Source organism: Gossypium hirsutum, chromosome A06 (assembly GCF_007990345.1).
Source record: "Gossypium hirsutum isolate 1008001.06 chromosome A06, Gossypium_hirsutum_v2.1, whole genome shotgun sequence".
Lineage (NCBI taxonomy): Eukaryota > Viridiplantae > Streptophyta > Magnoliopsida > Malvales > Malvaceae > Gossypium > Gossypium hirsutum.
Window position 1 is genome coordinate 26,468,542 of NC_053429.1, and position 14,832 is coordinate 26,483,373.

At 29.2% G+C, this 14,832-nt stretch overlaps 1 protein-coding gene across 2 annotated transcripts; it reads left to right on the forward strand.

The window, feature by feature from the left end:
- The first annotated feature begins 11,195 nt into the window (after nt 1-11,195).
- Nucleotides 11,196-14,041, forward strand: LOC107959996 (uncharacterized). Of its 2 annotated transcripts, XM_041115823.1 has the most exons (3): nt 11,374-11,478; nt 12,708-13,114; nt 13,208-14,041. In XM_041115823.1, the coding sequence occupies exons 2-3, from the start codon at nt 13,033-13,035 to the stop codon at nt 13,807-13,809; spliced, it is 684 nt and encodes a 227-aa protein (XP_040971757.1). In that variant the 5' UTR covers nt 11,374-11,478; nt 12,708-13,032; the 3' UTR covers nt 13,810-14,041. The 2 variants fall into 2 exon arrangements, with proteins under 2 accessions (XP_016751681.1, XP_040971757.1); XM_016896192.2 differs by lacking the exon at nt 12,708-13,114 and having other exon boundaries at nt 11,196-11,478.
- The last annotated feature ends 791 nt before the right edge of the window (nt 14,042-14,832 follow it).

A 14,832-nucleotide genomic window follows, 5' to 3' on the forward strand; every position in this document is an offset into this window, starting at 1 on the left:
GGCAGTATCATTATTGCTTGGGTCAACAAGAATAATAATTTAACGTACAGAGAGTTAAGTAGAGACCCAACCGATGGCATTTTATCCACAGGAAAACTGAAAACGGTCTTATCCGTCAGTATATGCGTTTTAAAATTCACAAATTTAAGCTCGTAATTTTCATTAACGCTGACATTAGATTTTGCGGTTATTAATGCCCAAATATTTATATTACTCCTAGGAATTTTATCAAAATATGTGTTTAAAAATATTGTATAATACATATATTAAGCATTAAATAAAAATAAAATACATATGCGTTAAGTATTAAATTAAATTAAAATTAAAAATTAGTTTAAATTGAGAGTTAAAAAAGTTTAAATAATTATATTAAATTAAAAATACTAAAATGTACATGGTATGATAATTTTTTACATTGATAATTGAGTTGATAATTTTATAAGTATTGATGGTATGGGTTTAAGTATTAATATTTTTAATTTTTATTAGTTTTTTTAAACAAGAAAAAAAATACTCTTTTAATTATATAATTTATTTAAAATATTAGAAGTTATTTTAGTAATTTTCTTGAGTGATTGTGAATGGCTATGAAGTTGATTTGTGACATCAATTTAATCACATCCTTAAATATTAAACAATATTTAAAATCAAATTAATCTGAATGAAAATAAAATATTTTTAAAAAGTATAAAATTATGTGAAATTACACATTTAAAACAAAACATATAATAAATAAAGAAATGTATAGTTTGAAACTAACTAATAATAGCACACGGAATATGTATGATATTAAAATGAAAAAAAAGAATAAATTAAATTTGCGAGGGAAATGAATTTTAAACACGTAAATACATCATATTAAGAATAAATAACATACAATAAATAAAGAAACCTATGGTTTGAAATTAATTAATAATAACAAATGAAATATGTATGATATTAAAATGAAAAAAGAATAAACTAAATTGTGAGCGACATGAATTTTAAATATATAAATATATCTTATTAAAAATACTAAATGTGCTACAATTGCTTATTGTGTTGTTATGTCAATCTTGAGTTAGTGTCGAGTTGATAAAGTGTGCATACGAAGATAATAATATGTAAAATGATTTAAAATAAAACATTGGATGATCGATAAATTTAATATTTTACTAATGCAATTAGCTTGATTTCAACCTGACCATATGCATATCATTTATTGTTTTTTAGATAAAAAGATTTAAGTATTCGTGACTAATATAACTTATTTTAATATGAAATAACATTTTAGTAATTTTTCTAGTCGAGTTGGTGGTTGGTTGATTCGTGCCACCAATTTATTTATATGTTTAAATAATAGTGTAGATATTTATTTAGAATTGACATGAAAATTAGATATTATGTTTGTTGAAATGGTAAAATTGGGAGTGTTTGTTTGTTGCCTTGGGTTCAAACTGGCATTATAAGCATGTATTTTTTAGTTTGGATTTTATATAAAAATATTTTTAAATTAATATTTATTATTTTGATAAAATAACGATTTTTTATTAATTTAACAATTGAATTGAATTGAGACCCAATTATGAGTAACACTAATTCAAGTACACACTTAAATAATAAAATGATGATACATGTCCGAATAATAGCTAGAATAAAATTAATGCAAAGTGCAAATCAAATTGAAAATAGAAATATATCCAAATTTAGATTAGAATTAGGATATAAACTCCATATAAATTTGGAAGATAAGGCTAATTTTTAAATATACGTTGAAAACAAACCTTATCTGAGTATATGTGTTTTTTTTTTAATTTAGCGATCTATATTGTTTTTGGAAGAGAAAGGAAAACACGTCCTACATGGTGCGTTTTCATTGAAAATAAGCAACTCATCTTTTTTGGTTAGATGATTAAATATTAGTATTTTTGTTCTTGAGTCCCGGATTCGATTTCTTTCCTACTCACATTTTGTATTTTTTATTTCATGTTGTTTTAAGCTTTTTTTAATTAATATTTTTGACATATTAACTCTTTTTTGGTTAGATGGTTAGATAATTGTGATTTCATCCCTGGGTCCTAAGTTTGATTCCTTTTATAAATATTTTAATATGTATTTTTTATTTCATGTTATTTCAAGTTTTTTTTTATTTTTAATTAAATTTTATAATTAATAAATATATTGTTTTTGTTATAAAATAAAGAGAGAAGGAAAGAATAAAAATAAAATAAAAAGAGATGGAAAGAATAAAGAATAAAGAAAATATGAAAGCAATAGAGAATGTACTTTATTGATCAAAAGGGATGATTTACTATGCTTCATCAGAGTCTTTATTTATAGGCATAAGAAGTAGAGATCTAAATTCTAATAACTATTAGAATTTAAAGTACATTAAAACTTTATCTTGATCATGATGGACATCCACTTAATAAGATATTCATAACACTCCTCTTTAGATGTCCATTGATAGATAATATGTCTCGTTAAAACCTTAATAGGAAAAACCCTGTGGGATAAAAACCTAATGAAGTAAAAAGAGTACACAATCTATAATACGCATAATATGCTGCCTCATTAAAAACCTTACCAAGAAAACTCAATAGGACAAAACTTTGGTTAAGGAAAAAATAGTACAACGCGTATTTACTCCCCCTCATGAAAACATCACATACTTTCTCATATTCTATGTATTCAATCTTGAATACTAGTTTTTCAAATGACTATTTAAATGCATTGCTAAGCATTTATATCACCATTCTTTTAAAAGTCATGAGTGAGAAAAATTTGGAGAAATATATTTTGATTCCTTCAGGAGATTCAACAATAATCATAACAAACTTTAGTCATAATTCTTTTATAAAAATACAAATAGGTATTTTGGATCATTTTATAATCCTCCTTCAACTACTATTCACTAAGTCAAATTTACCACATATATTCAAATTATTTCAATCCATATAAATGAACAATTTCTCGAGAATTTCAATATGCTTCTAGCATCCTAAATCCTTCAAGGATTTTACTATAAACCTAACTATATAGTGATTCATAAAAAGTTGTAACAATAACCATTAGACGCAAGTTAAATCTTTTATGAATTGTCAATTTAATAATATATCTAAAGGTTATTGCATCCTCCACAAAAGAATATTATATCTTTTTATAATCAATGCTAGAACTTAGCGAAAAACTTCATATTTTTATTCTGCTTTTGCAGAACTACTTCAATTGAACCCTCACGGCTTTATACCTTTAGATATTTGGACTACGGTCCAAAAACTCCACAAATTTAATTGTACTTGAGTTACATCTTTCTATTTTGATCAATTTAATCCATATTTATATTTCTCAATAGATTTATTTAAATTCCTCATTTTATCTCATTATTTCAATAATAATATTGCATGCAAAATCATTGTCGACCACTTTTATTATTCGATTCCACATTTTCTCGAATTGACATAACTTATCGAGATCTCTTATTTTCATTATTTTAAAATTCAGTTTCAGGTGCCTAAATCTCTTTTGAAGTTTTACTTATTAGTTATATCTTGGGTCTCTTTTGGAGCACACGCCTTGTAACACCCCTCGCCCGTATCCCTCGCCGGAACAAGGTTCGAGGTGTTACCCAACTTAAACTCAGTCAATCACACAAAAACCGTGCCGAAAAATTTAAACATCACTAGCCAACATAGGCCTATTTACATGGCCAAAACACTTTATCAATACAAGCCACCACCTTTGGCTAAATTATAATATCATATACTCAACATTAAAACCTTATACATGCCATAGACTCGAAATACTAAGATTTACTTATACCAATAGCGTGAGCTCGACAGTGTGATAATATCTCCGGCGAACTCCAACCCGAGCAAGTAACTGGAGCCAACAATCTATAAAACAGGGAACATAACAAACGGAGTAAGCTTTCATAAGCTTAGTAAGTTTTAAGCAGTGCAAACAATTAAATGCAATTATACTTCGATTATTCAATTTCTCAACAGGCCATTTTCTACGTATATTACCATTTGGCCGAATATACACAAGCACATAATGCACATTCAGCATTCTTATAACATTTAATCTGAATTCATATAACATAAATAAATCAAAATACTTTCACACCTTGACCGAATGTATCATGGTCATAGATATAGTTATAACATTTATTCACATATGTATCACATTATACACTCGTGATTCCATTCAAATCGAACTCACATATGAGTATATAGTGCGTACTTGGCCCACTTAACGTATTGAATGTATTCATTTGTCAAACTAATACGAGGTGCCTTAACCTTAGACTTTTATTCATTCACCGGCATTTCGCCTGCTAGGCTCGAGGCCCGATATTATTTCACCGGTATTATAGCATGCTAGGCTCGAAAGGCCCGAATAATGTCTCGCCGGCATAATAGTTTGCTAGGCTCAAAGGCCCGAATATAATACCAGCACTAGGCCTGCGGGATTTAACCCGGATATGATACCAGCACGAAGCCTGCGGGATTTAACCCGGATATATTACCAGCACGAAGCCTGCGGGATTTAACCCGGATACAATACCAGCACGAAGCCTGCGAGATTTAACCCGGATATAAACCAGCACGAAGCCTGCGGGATTTAACCCGAATATCATATTTCGATAAACAATTCACATGTTCTTTCCCACTTTCATAACTTATACTTCAATCATGTATAATTGAAACACATATCTATGAACAAAGATTTTTATCCTTTCAACCACATAGGGTTTAATTTCACATTGGAATACATATCTTAGTACATCAGTTAATAGTATCAAATTCGACTAGATATGCTAGTCATATACGGCTCATAACTTAAATTTAATGTTCATTCAACACAAAGAACATATGTATATTTTCATTGAAGCATCATCTCAATACAATACATCTTGCTCACTGATTCACACGCAACCATTCAAATTAGCAATTATAAGATGGTTCCGCACATAGCCCATCCTTATCGATAATTTACGATGGTTTTACCCTTACTCACCTAAATGACATAGGCATTTTCACCTATGCTTCTCAATTCACATTCATGATTCAATTCCAATCGGTTTAACATGCATAAGTACATATCGCATACCTGACCAACTTAATGTATTGAACGAAATCTATTGTCGATTTAACACAAGGTCTCATAGTTGAACATAAACATGAAACCATTTCTTATATGTTCGATTCACATCAATCATCAAATTCATTTAATTCACATGAACTTAATTAGGTTGTTCGTACCTGGATAATTTACTTTACGGAACGAATCCACATATCGTAATATCTCTACCAGCACATATACGGCATAGTTTATTCATTGTAACACTCATTTAGTGCATCAAATTTCCAAATCCAATTCAACTTAAGCATAATAGCCATAATCAGCTTATAGCCTTAAATCATTACATATTCGACACATTAACTAAATAAAATTTACATTCTCTTTGCCATATTAATTTAACTCTTAGGCATATAAAAAGGAATCAAACTTAAACACTTAAGAACTTACCTTGAATGTTGCCGAACGATTACAATGGCTATTCGATTACTTTCTCTTTTCCCTTATCTGAATTTGCCCCTCTATGCTCTTGAGCTTAAATTCAACAATTTTAAACTTAGTCATTATTCGACTATTCAAGCATCACTTTCAAAATATATTATATATATATATTCGAATTCCACACCTATAGATCATAGTAAGCTTATAAGAAATCAATAAGCAACTCATTAACAAATTTTTGTCAATGTTTACCACATAATCAAAATTTCACTGTAAGCTGTCTTCCTAAGCAACAGTCACTAAACCATTTATAACTAGAGTTGCAAAACCCCAAATCAATTTCTGTTAATTTTTCCTAAAAATAGACTCATATATCTTCCATCCATAAAATTTTCAGAATTTTTGGTTTGGCCAATCAATACCATATTTTTCTTAAAGGTTCCCTTATTTCATTGTTTGACTAATCTGACCACTCTTCACTACGAATCGAATTTCTCATTGTACAGAATTCAAAATATGTTCTCATTTATTTCATTTGAAACTAGACTCATTAAGGAGTCTAATCATATAACCTTAATCTTATGAATTTTTTTTACAATTTATAATGATTTTATAAAAATAGAACAGAGGATCTAGAAGTCAATTTGACCCTATCCCACTTCACTTCAAATATCTCATTATCGACAATTCTTTTGCTTACACGGTTTCCTTTATAAGAAACTAGACTCATTAAGCTTTAATTAAATAATTTATTATGCTTCTAACTCATCTCCCACAATTTATGGTGATTTTCCGAAATCACGTTACTGCTGCTGTCCCAAGCAGATTTATTACCAAATCACTCTTTCACACATACCTTGCATGCATGTTATTTAAACATGCATATCACAAATCAATCATCACATACCTATGATTTCACTTAAGCATAATCTCTATCTCATCATTTTAAAGCACAAACATTACTCAATATTATCCAAGTTCACATTCAGCCATAATACACACAACATGTTAGCCGATTTTCCCCCTTAGCATCTAAGGCACATGCATGCTCATTTGCTTGGCTCAGCTTCACCTATCTTCCATTTTTCATCAAAAGAACATGAAACAACAACCATTTCCCTCATTTCAATTTATGACCGAATGCTCACAACACAACCAAAAAATAAAAATATGCTTCATGAGTTAAGGTAGAATCAAGAAGAACTCATGAACATCAAGATAGAAGCAAACTACCATGAACTTACCTTGCACCTTCTTCCCCCTAGTGACCGAATTTGTATAGAGCTTTCTCCTCTCTTGCTCTCCTATTTTCGGCTATGATGAACAAAGATGGACAAAACTTTGTCCTTCACTTCCTTTTGTTATTTTATTACTCTTTATTTATGACATAAAATGACACATATCAATTACTACCATAACTTCATGTCTTAATTTATTATTATTAAGTGCACATGTTGTCTACCACCAACATGATGGTCGGCCACTACACATAAAATGGGAGGTTTGACATGCAAATCCTTCTATTTTGCTCTACAAATTATTTGGCCACTACAAATTAGCCTGTAGCATTTTCAGAAATTTTCACATAAGTCTTATTTCATAATTTCACTCACAATTGACAAAATCAAAGCATGAAATTTTCACACATGCACTTTCACATGAAACAAACACAAAATATAACATCTAATTATTTTTGTGACTCGGTTTTGTGATCTCGAAACCAGTTTCCGACTAGGGCCAAATTAGGGCTGTCACACGCCTCCACTATATGACCATCTAGAAGAATTTTTCATCTTTGGAACCGATCAATCTATATAAATGCTTATCAAATACATCTAATAGTTAACTTGTAATGAGTTATCCTTATTGAACTTCTGGTTCAAATTACTCTCCCCTAACTCATTATAAGTTATTATTTCTCTCCCCTTAATGTTAGGAAAACTGAAAACTCATGTCATAATTAAACCTCGAATTAATAGCTCAAAAATATTATAAAGAGACTCATATAAATATACATTCCCAATATCTTATTATGAACCATCTTTGTGGTGGAGCAGTTGAAACATATACCACACATTCAAAAATTTTAAGATGGGAAATATTTGGCTCTTGACCAAAAATAAATTGTAATGGGGAGTATTTATAATTTATTGGCTTGATACGTACAACATGTAAATCAAAACAATCTCATGTTAAAATAAAAAGTTTTGTTCTCATAAGTAATGATTTAGTTATTAGTTGAAGGCATTTGATAAACAATTCAGCTAAATCATTTTGTGTGTGAACATGAGCTCAGAATGTTCAACTTTTATCCCAATTGACATGCAATGATCATTGAAAGCTTGGGATGTAAACCCACCAACATTAGCAAGATGAATTGTTTTAATTGCATAATCTGAAATTAATCATTTAAATAAGCACTCTCGCAAACGATAGGTTGCGAGTTGATAACGCATGTGATTATTTTGTAGATGCATCTACCAAAATCATATAATATCAAAACCATCCACATAGTGATTGAATGGACCCATATTCATTTCAGAGTTGCAAGACATTAAATCTCAACTTTAGCTAGTGAGTTTCTAAGAACCAATTTTTATTAAGAACAAGTAACAAATGAGAATTCTTTAAATTAAAGAATCTTCTGGTTCTTTAATGGATGTCCATATGAATTCTCAATTAATTTTCTCATCATATACGATCCAGGATAGTCTAACTGGTTACGCCAAGTAGTAAACGCATTTGTATTAGTAAACTTCTGGTTTACTTTAACATGTGTTTCAATTGTACTAAATTGTAACAAATTGATAATTTTATTATCATTCCTTTTAATTTGTATCCACATATAAGTACTATTGTGACATTTACTACTGAAAATGTCTAAATCAATGCAAAGTCTATAATGCTACCAAGTCAATAAATATAATTTCAAAATAATTATATACAGTATTCGCTTTAGGGAATATGCCAAAATTTTCAAATATTCAAAAATCTCTTAATTGCAAACTTTGAGAGTAAATCTTATTTTCCATGTGTATAACAGGTACATAACCAATGACTTTTCATACATAAGTTTTCTCTCTTACAAGTTCTCATCAGTAATATTTTACCACGTAATTTTAATTGAGAACTTATTCTGAATACTGTAGAGTTATACTCACAGTTTTTAAAAAAATACTTGCCACTTTAGGTGCATCCAACTATAATAAGCTTTAGATAGAATTATCATATTCTATTGCTCACGAGTAGATCTTTCACAGTCAAATATTTTGCTTTCAACCCTTTAATAAGGATGATGGCAAAAGAATATCATAAAGATTATAAATTAATAACTCAATCCCCTTTTTTTATTCATATGAAATATAATATTTTTCTCATTCACAATCTCAATATGGGATCCATTACAAATAACTTTTAAAAGTAATGCATTAACCATCACAAATTTTGTGCTTTTTAGATAGTGATATATTAGCTCTTCTGGAGCTTTCAACTAATTTTGTAGTATTAAATATTGGAATAATATTTATTTGTTTTAGTACCAAATAAGATAAATATTTTCTATTTGTAATGATAGAATTCCTTACTACATTTTCATATCTTTCCTCAAAGAATATTAACAGAAACAAAATATGAATCACTATTGCTATAGAATATGAAACATTAAATAAAAGAAACTTCCTGTAAAAACTTTGCATCTTGCTGTCAAAGATATTGAAAATCATGAAGGATAAATTTGATAATTGATAAAAGGAACTATCACTTTGAGCAAGATCGTGCTGATAACGTGTTATAAAATAAAGAGAGATGGAAAGAATAAAGAACAAAGAAAATATGAAAGTAGTAGAGAATGTACTTTATGGATCAAAAGGGGTGATTTACAATGCTTCATCAGAGTCTCTATTTATAGGCATAAGAAGTATAATAGGAGTAGAGATCTAATTCTAATAACTATTAGAATTTAAAGTACATTAAAATTTTATATTGATCATGATGGACATCCACTTAATAAGATATTCATAGTAGTTTTAAAGTTTTTATTTTTAATTCATCTCTTTAATTAATAACTCTTTTATTTATAAAATCAAATAATTATTGCAAATACCATTAGTTTTAGTAACTATAATTTTTATATGTGTAATATTTATCTTTCAATCCATATCATGAGTGTAGTAAATTGCCATATTATATATTTTTGTATGTGTACTTGAAATATTTTACATATAAACATAATGATATTTGAAATATTTCACGTATAAAAATATTTTAAATATCATAACCACAATGCAGGTGAAAAACAATAATATTTGAAATAATTATTTGATTTTATAATATTAGAAATCACCATACCCCAAAATATAAGTGGAGAAAATTAATATTTGACATATAAATATTATATATAAAAAAATATATCTAAAAATTAGTTAGTATTTTTTAAAAATAATTACATATTCATTATTTGATTTTATAAATAAAAAGAGATGAGTTAAAAATAAAAAAAAGTTAAAAACAATATATTTATTAATTATAAAAATTAATTAAAAATAATAAAAAGATTGAAACAACATGAAATAAAAAATATATATTAAAATGTTTATAAGAAAAATTAAACTTAGGACTCAATAATGAAATTACAATTATCTAATCATCTAATAAAAAGAACTAACGTGTCAAAAATATTAATTAAAAAAATAAAAACCATAAAACAATATGAAATAAAAAATAAAAATGTAAATAGAAGAAAAATCAAACCAAGACTTAAAACAAAAACATTAACATTTAACTATTGGTTAAATAAATGATTTATTTTTAATATAAATACATTCTATTTCAGCTGGCGTGATTGAAAGTGTGTCCCTTTTCCCGTTTAAAAACAATATAGATAGGTAAATTAAAAAAAAAACACATATACTCAAATAAGTTTTTTGTTTCAGCATATATTGAAAAAATTAGCCTGGAAGATAACTTGTATGGTATTTACACGTGGAATTATTTAAATTTAGAACATAAAAAATTTGAAGGTCTCACCGTTTCAACTAAGCTTTGTTGACAAATAAAAATAAAACTTCTTTAACTATAATTAGTTACAATTGTCCCAAATTAACATCTAAATTTTAAATTGGTCATTAAATTTTAAAATATTATAATTGGGTCTTTAAAATATTAGTATTGTATCAGTCATATCCTTTTGTAAGCCTAACCATCAATTTAAGCATTAAATGTTAATTCATTTTCAATGTGAGCATATTTAAAATGTATGGATCTAATTGTAAACACGTGTACCTATTTTTTGAATAAATTGAATCTAACGTGTTAAGTGTTGCAAAGCTAAAAAAAAAGATTGTTTCTTTTTCAACGGTTAAATTTAAGTTATTTATGCATTATATATATACATATTTATAATTTAACCCATGTGTTTTAAATATGCTCCATATCATATTTGAGTGGCATTTAACACTAAAACTAATGCCTAAGCTGATTGAATAAATTGATTAATATGATATTGATATTTTGAGACCAAACTAAAACATTTTTTAAGTTGAGAGATCAATTTAAGATTTGGTCATAGATGCCTAATGAAAATGACCCTATACTTTTAAGATACTAATACATGTGTGGGGACGTTTGTTGTAATTAACCCTGATTAAAGATCCGGGTTTTTTTTGGTTCAAATGTGGTATTGGGTCATTTTTGAAATAAAGATTCAAAGGGTTAAACCCGATAACCCCGATGGTGGCTTGTCGGCAACGGCAATTAAAGACCAAAAAAAGACTAGCCGTAGTTGTAAAGCAACAGAAACGAAACGGACATTTTACTCACCATTTTCCCTCTTATTTCGTCTCTTGGTTTCTTCTGTCTCTAATCTCCTCAGTTAACTCAAAATTACAACAATGGCAATGGCTATGGCAATGGCAGAGGCGTTATGGCTTCTCTTGTCTCCTTTTCTTTTCCTCTCTGTTTCTGCCCTTACTCAAAGTAAGTCCTGTCCCCCTTCTGGTGAAAACTAATCACTTGCTACAATGCATTTTATGTTTTCTATTTGGGGTATTGGTTCTGCCTACTGATTGATCTGCTTCATAACTATTGAAATATATCGGTTTTTTTTTTTGCATTTTAATTTTTGGATTTCTTTTTTCTCTAAATGCTTCTTGTTGATGTGAAATTTTAGTGAGAAAAAATATCAAACAGAAAAAATAAAATATTTGAGAATACAATGAAACTATGTGACTATTTGCATTTTGAAACTCTGAATAGAGTATAAAAAAATCAATTTCTATAAATAATTATTATAAAAAATTTCTGCAATAATTCTTTATAAAATAATCTGAGAATAGTAGAAGATGGAGGAAGAGTAGAAAGAATTTTTGAGAATAGTTGTTTGGTTTTTTGGTAAGTTGGCTAGAATTTTTTCCAATGATTGTCTATTTTTATTTGACTTGATTTTCTTTTGAGTTTTTATTGTTTGTTTTCGCTGGATCTCGTGATTAAATTTGTGTCTTTTAATTGATTGATTGGTTTTTTTTTATTTTGTTTCTATTTTTAGTGCTTTAATTTAGTGAGAGCAAGGAAAACAAAGGAAAGAAAATTTACTTTTTGCATTTTAGATTCCCATCCCATCATTATATTGAGATTTTTCCAAGCTTCATTACTTAGCAGAGGATTTGGGATAAATAGGTAGGGATAAAATTCATGAAAGCTTATCTATGCTAACATTATTAATTGTAGAAATGGGCTTTAGCCACTGGTTTTGATTATAATGTATATCTTATCAAGGACAGTATTTGGTCTATGTTGTGAGATGTGATCTTGTACTTTTCTTTCTTGTTTAAGATAGTATCGTTTAATTGCGGTGTTTTATGGTTTTCCAAATGTGTTTGTTGAGGTGTTTTTTTTATTAACCTTTTTGTTTTTATTATGGATGTGAAAAAAATCCGTTTATAATTTGGTATCTTTAAGCTTCTAAATCTCAATTCGTAGTAAACAAAGAATTCAGGACATTGGTGTTTTTAGAATACTAAGTTCTAGCTCTGGTATAAACCCAGATGAAAATCTTTGATCATGAGATGAGTCATGCTTATGTATGATAAGGAATAAACATCTCTTGTAGAAAGAGCTATGTTGCTTTGATTCTTCGGTTCTTTTAAGTATCACTATCCAAGACCTGTATCTGACACATTTTTGAATACGAGTATTCCGAGTAACAGAGAGAGAATTGCCCAAGTGAGCACGAGATGTTGAAACTAAGCAATGCATCAAGAAGAGAAAGCTATGCTGTTTTTCCAATATTTCACCATTACCCACTTCTATGAGGCATAATAAAAAAAGTCTTCAACTTCATTGAGGCAAACTAAACATCTTTGATGACCTTCATGTTGCAAATGGTCCCTTCTCTTTCAATTTCCCAATACCTTGAAAGTTTTGCATAATTTACACCTGATTCTATATGCTGTTCTAGTCAGGATCCTCAGCATACAATCCAAGGGTTGCCCCCATCCGTCTTAACTTCACTTTTTCTATGGTACAACTCTTATGAAACAAATAATGGCTCGAAAGAATGCAAAGCATATACTCCTTCCATCTGTCAGATGCTCGAGTGCACTCCTTGTTTATGGTCCGAATTTTGTGTTTGTGTCTTTTGTGCTTTCACATTATGATCTGATTGTATCATTATTCTTTAACACTAACTGTTGAATACAAATTGTAGCCAAACTAACCGATAACCCAGCGGATGAGTTGGTGGCTGTGCTTAATGCCAATAGAACGGCACACAAGTCATCATCCCTCGCAGACAACCCAGGCCTGGCCTGCATTGCTTTGCAATATATAAAAGCATACCAAGGTGATTGTGAAGCTGTAGGAGGGTCTGATGCCAAGAAGCCTCCCGACTCCGAATTTGCACAAACTTTTGCCCCTTACTGCGGAGTCGACGCGTCGACCCTCTCACCAATCACCGGCCGTTTTCTTGGATGCCAATCCAAATATGTCCAGCCTTCCGAAGCGTTCTCAATGTTGATAAAAAATGAAAAGAGTTTGGAAATCCTCTACAACAAGAACCAGACAGAAATCGGGGCTGCTGTGACTGGCATTGATGGTGGAGCTCCCTATTTCTGGTGTGTGCTGTTGAGCAACGGTAAGCACAACAGTAGCTTTGTTCTGGAAGACGGTGTGGCTAAAATCAGCAGACCTGGGTGCTTCAGTGGTGCCAATGATGATTGCAGCGGTGCTGATGGCCCATCCCCGTTTGGTCATAAGTGGGTGTATGCTATTACAGCTTTCATTGCTGTGGGATATGCCTTCGGCTTATGATCATAGCCTGTAGTGTATGGACCACTTTTTCACTTGATTGTTCATTCTGGGGCCAGTTTCAGTCCATTGCCTTAAATAGCTTGGTCCCCTCTAGTATTTGTTTCTGGAGGGATTTAATTTATCATTCATTTCACATGAGTCCACACTTTATGCTATTAAATTTTCTCCTGTTTTATGTCTAAATTGGAAATGACATTTTTTTACAGGGAATGGTATATGTTGTTTATGATGATTTTATTGGCCAAATTATGATTTTCATCTCAATATTATACTCAACTTAGCAATTTAGTTTTATACTTTCATTAGGCATAATTTGGAAGTCTTGTATTATTAATTTATTTTAAGCTCCAAAATATTAACAACTTAAAATTTTTTGTAGAATTTTAAAAAAATCAAATACTAAAAAACCCAAATTCTCTATTTCTATAATTTATAATATATAAAAGGCTTAATCCTCAAGTTGATATTTAAACTATACCCTTTTTTCTATTTTAGTACTATTTTTTTTTATCATAAGTGGTACTTAATTTATTTTTTTCCCAAGTTGATACCTCCGTTAGTTTAACCGTTAAGTCTTCTTAAAAAAGAGTTTAACTCACAAATTAGTACTTAAACTTTATCCTTTTTTCCAATTTGATGTCTAAACTTTTTTTTTTTATCACAAGTGGTATCTAAACTCTTCTTATGTTACCCAATTTATACCAAAATGTTATATTCCTTAAAAGAAAAAAATATTTTTATTTCTTTTATTTTCTTTTACATTATTTATCTCTTTTTATTTCTTTTCTATTCTTTTCTTAGCAATGCTCAAAATTTACCTTCTTGAGGTCAAAATGATGGCGATTAATTCAATTTTCGAACTTCACTGCGTGCTTGCTCTACTTGATGGGAGTAAAAAAAAATTATTTCATCGATAAAATTAGTGTTTCCAAAACTAGACCTGAAATCGATTGGGGTACTAGTCCAAAGATAAGGGTCGAACCAATTGACTCTCAAATCAATATAGATCGATTAAACCAAGCT

Coding starts and splice junctions, on each gene's coding strand:
- LOC107959996 (XM_016896192.2), top strand. CDS start 11,394: ATGGCAATGGCTATGGCAATGGCAGAGGCGTTATGGCTTCTCTTGTCT. Junction 11,479..13,207: donor TGTTTCTGCCCTTACTCAAA/GTAAGTCCTGTC, acceptor TACAAATTGTAG/CCAAACTAACCGATAACCCA.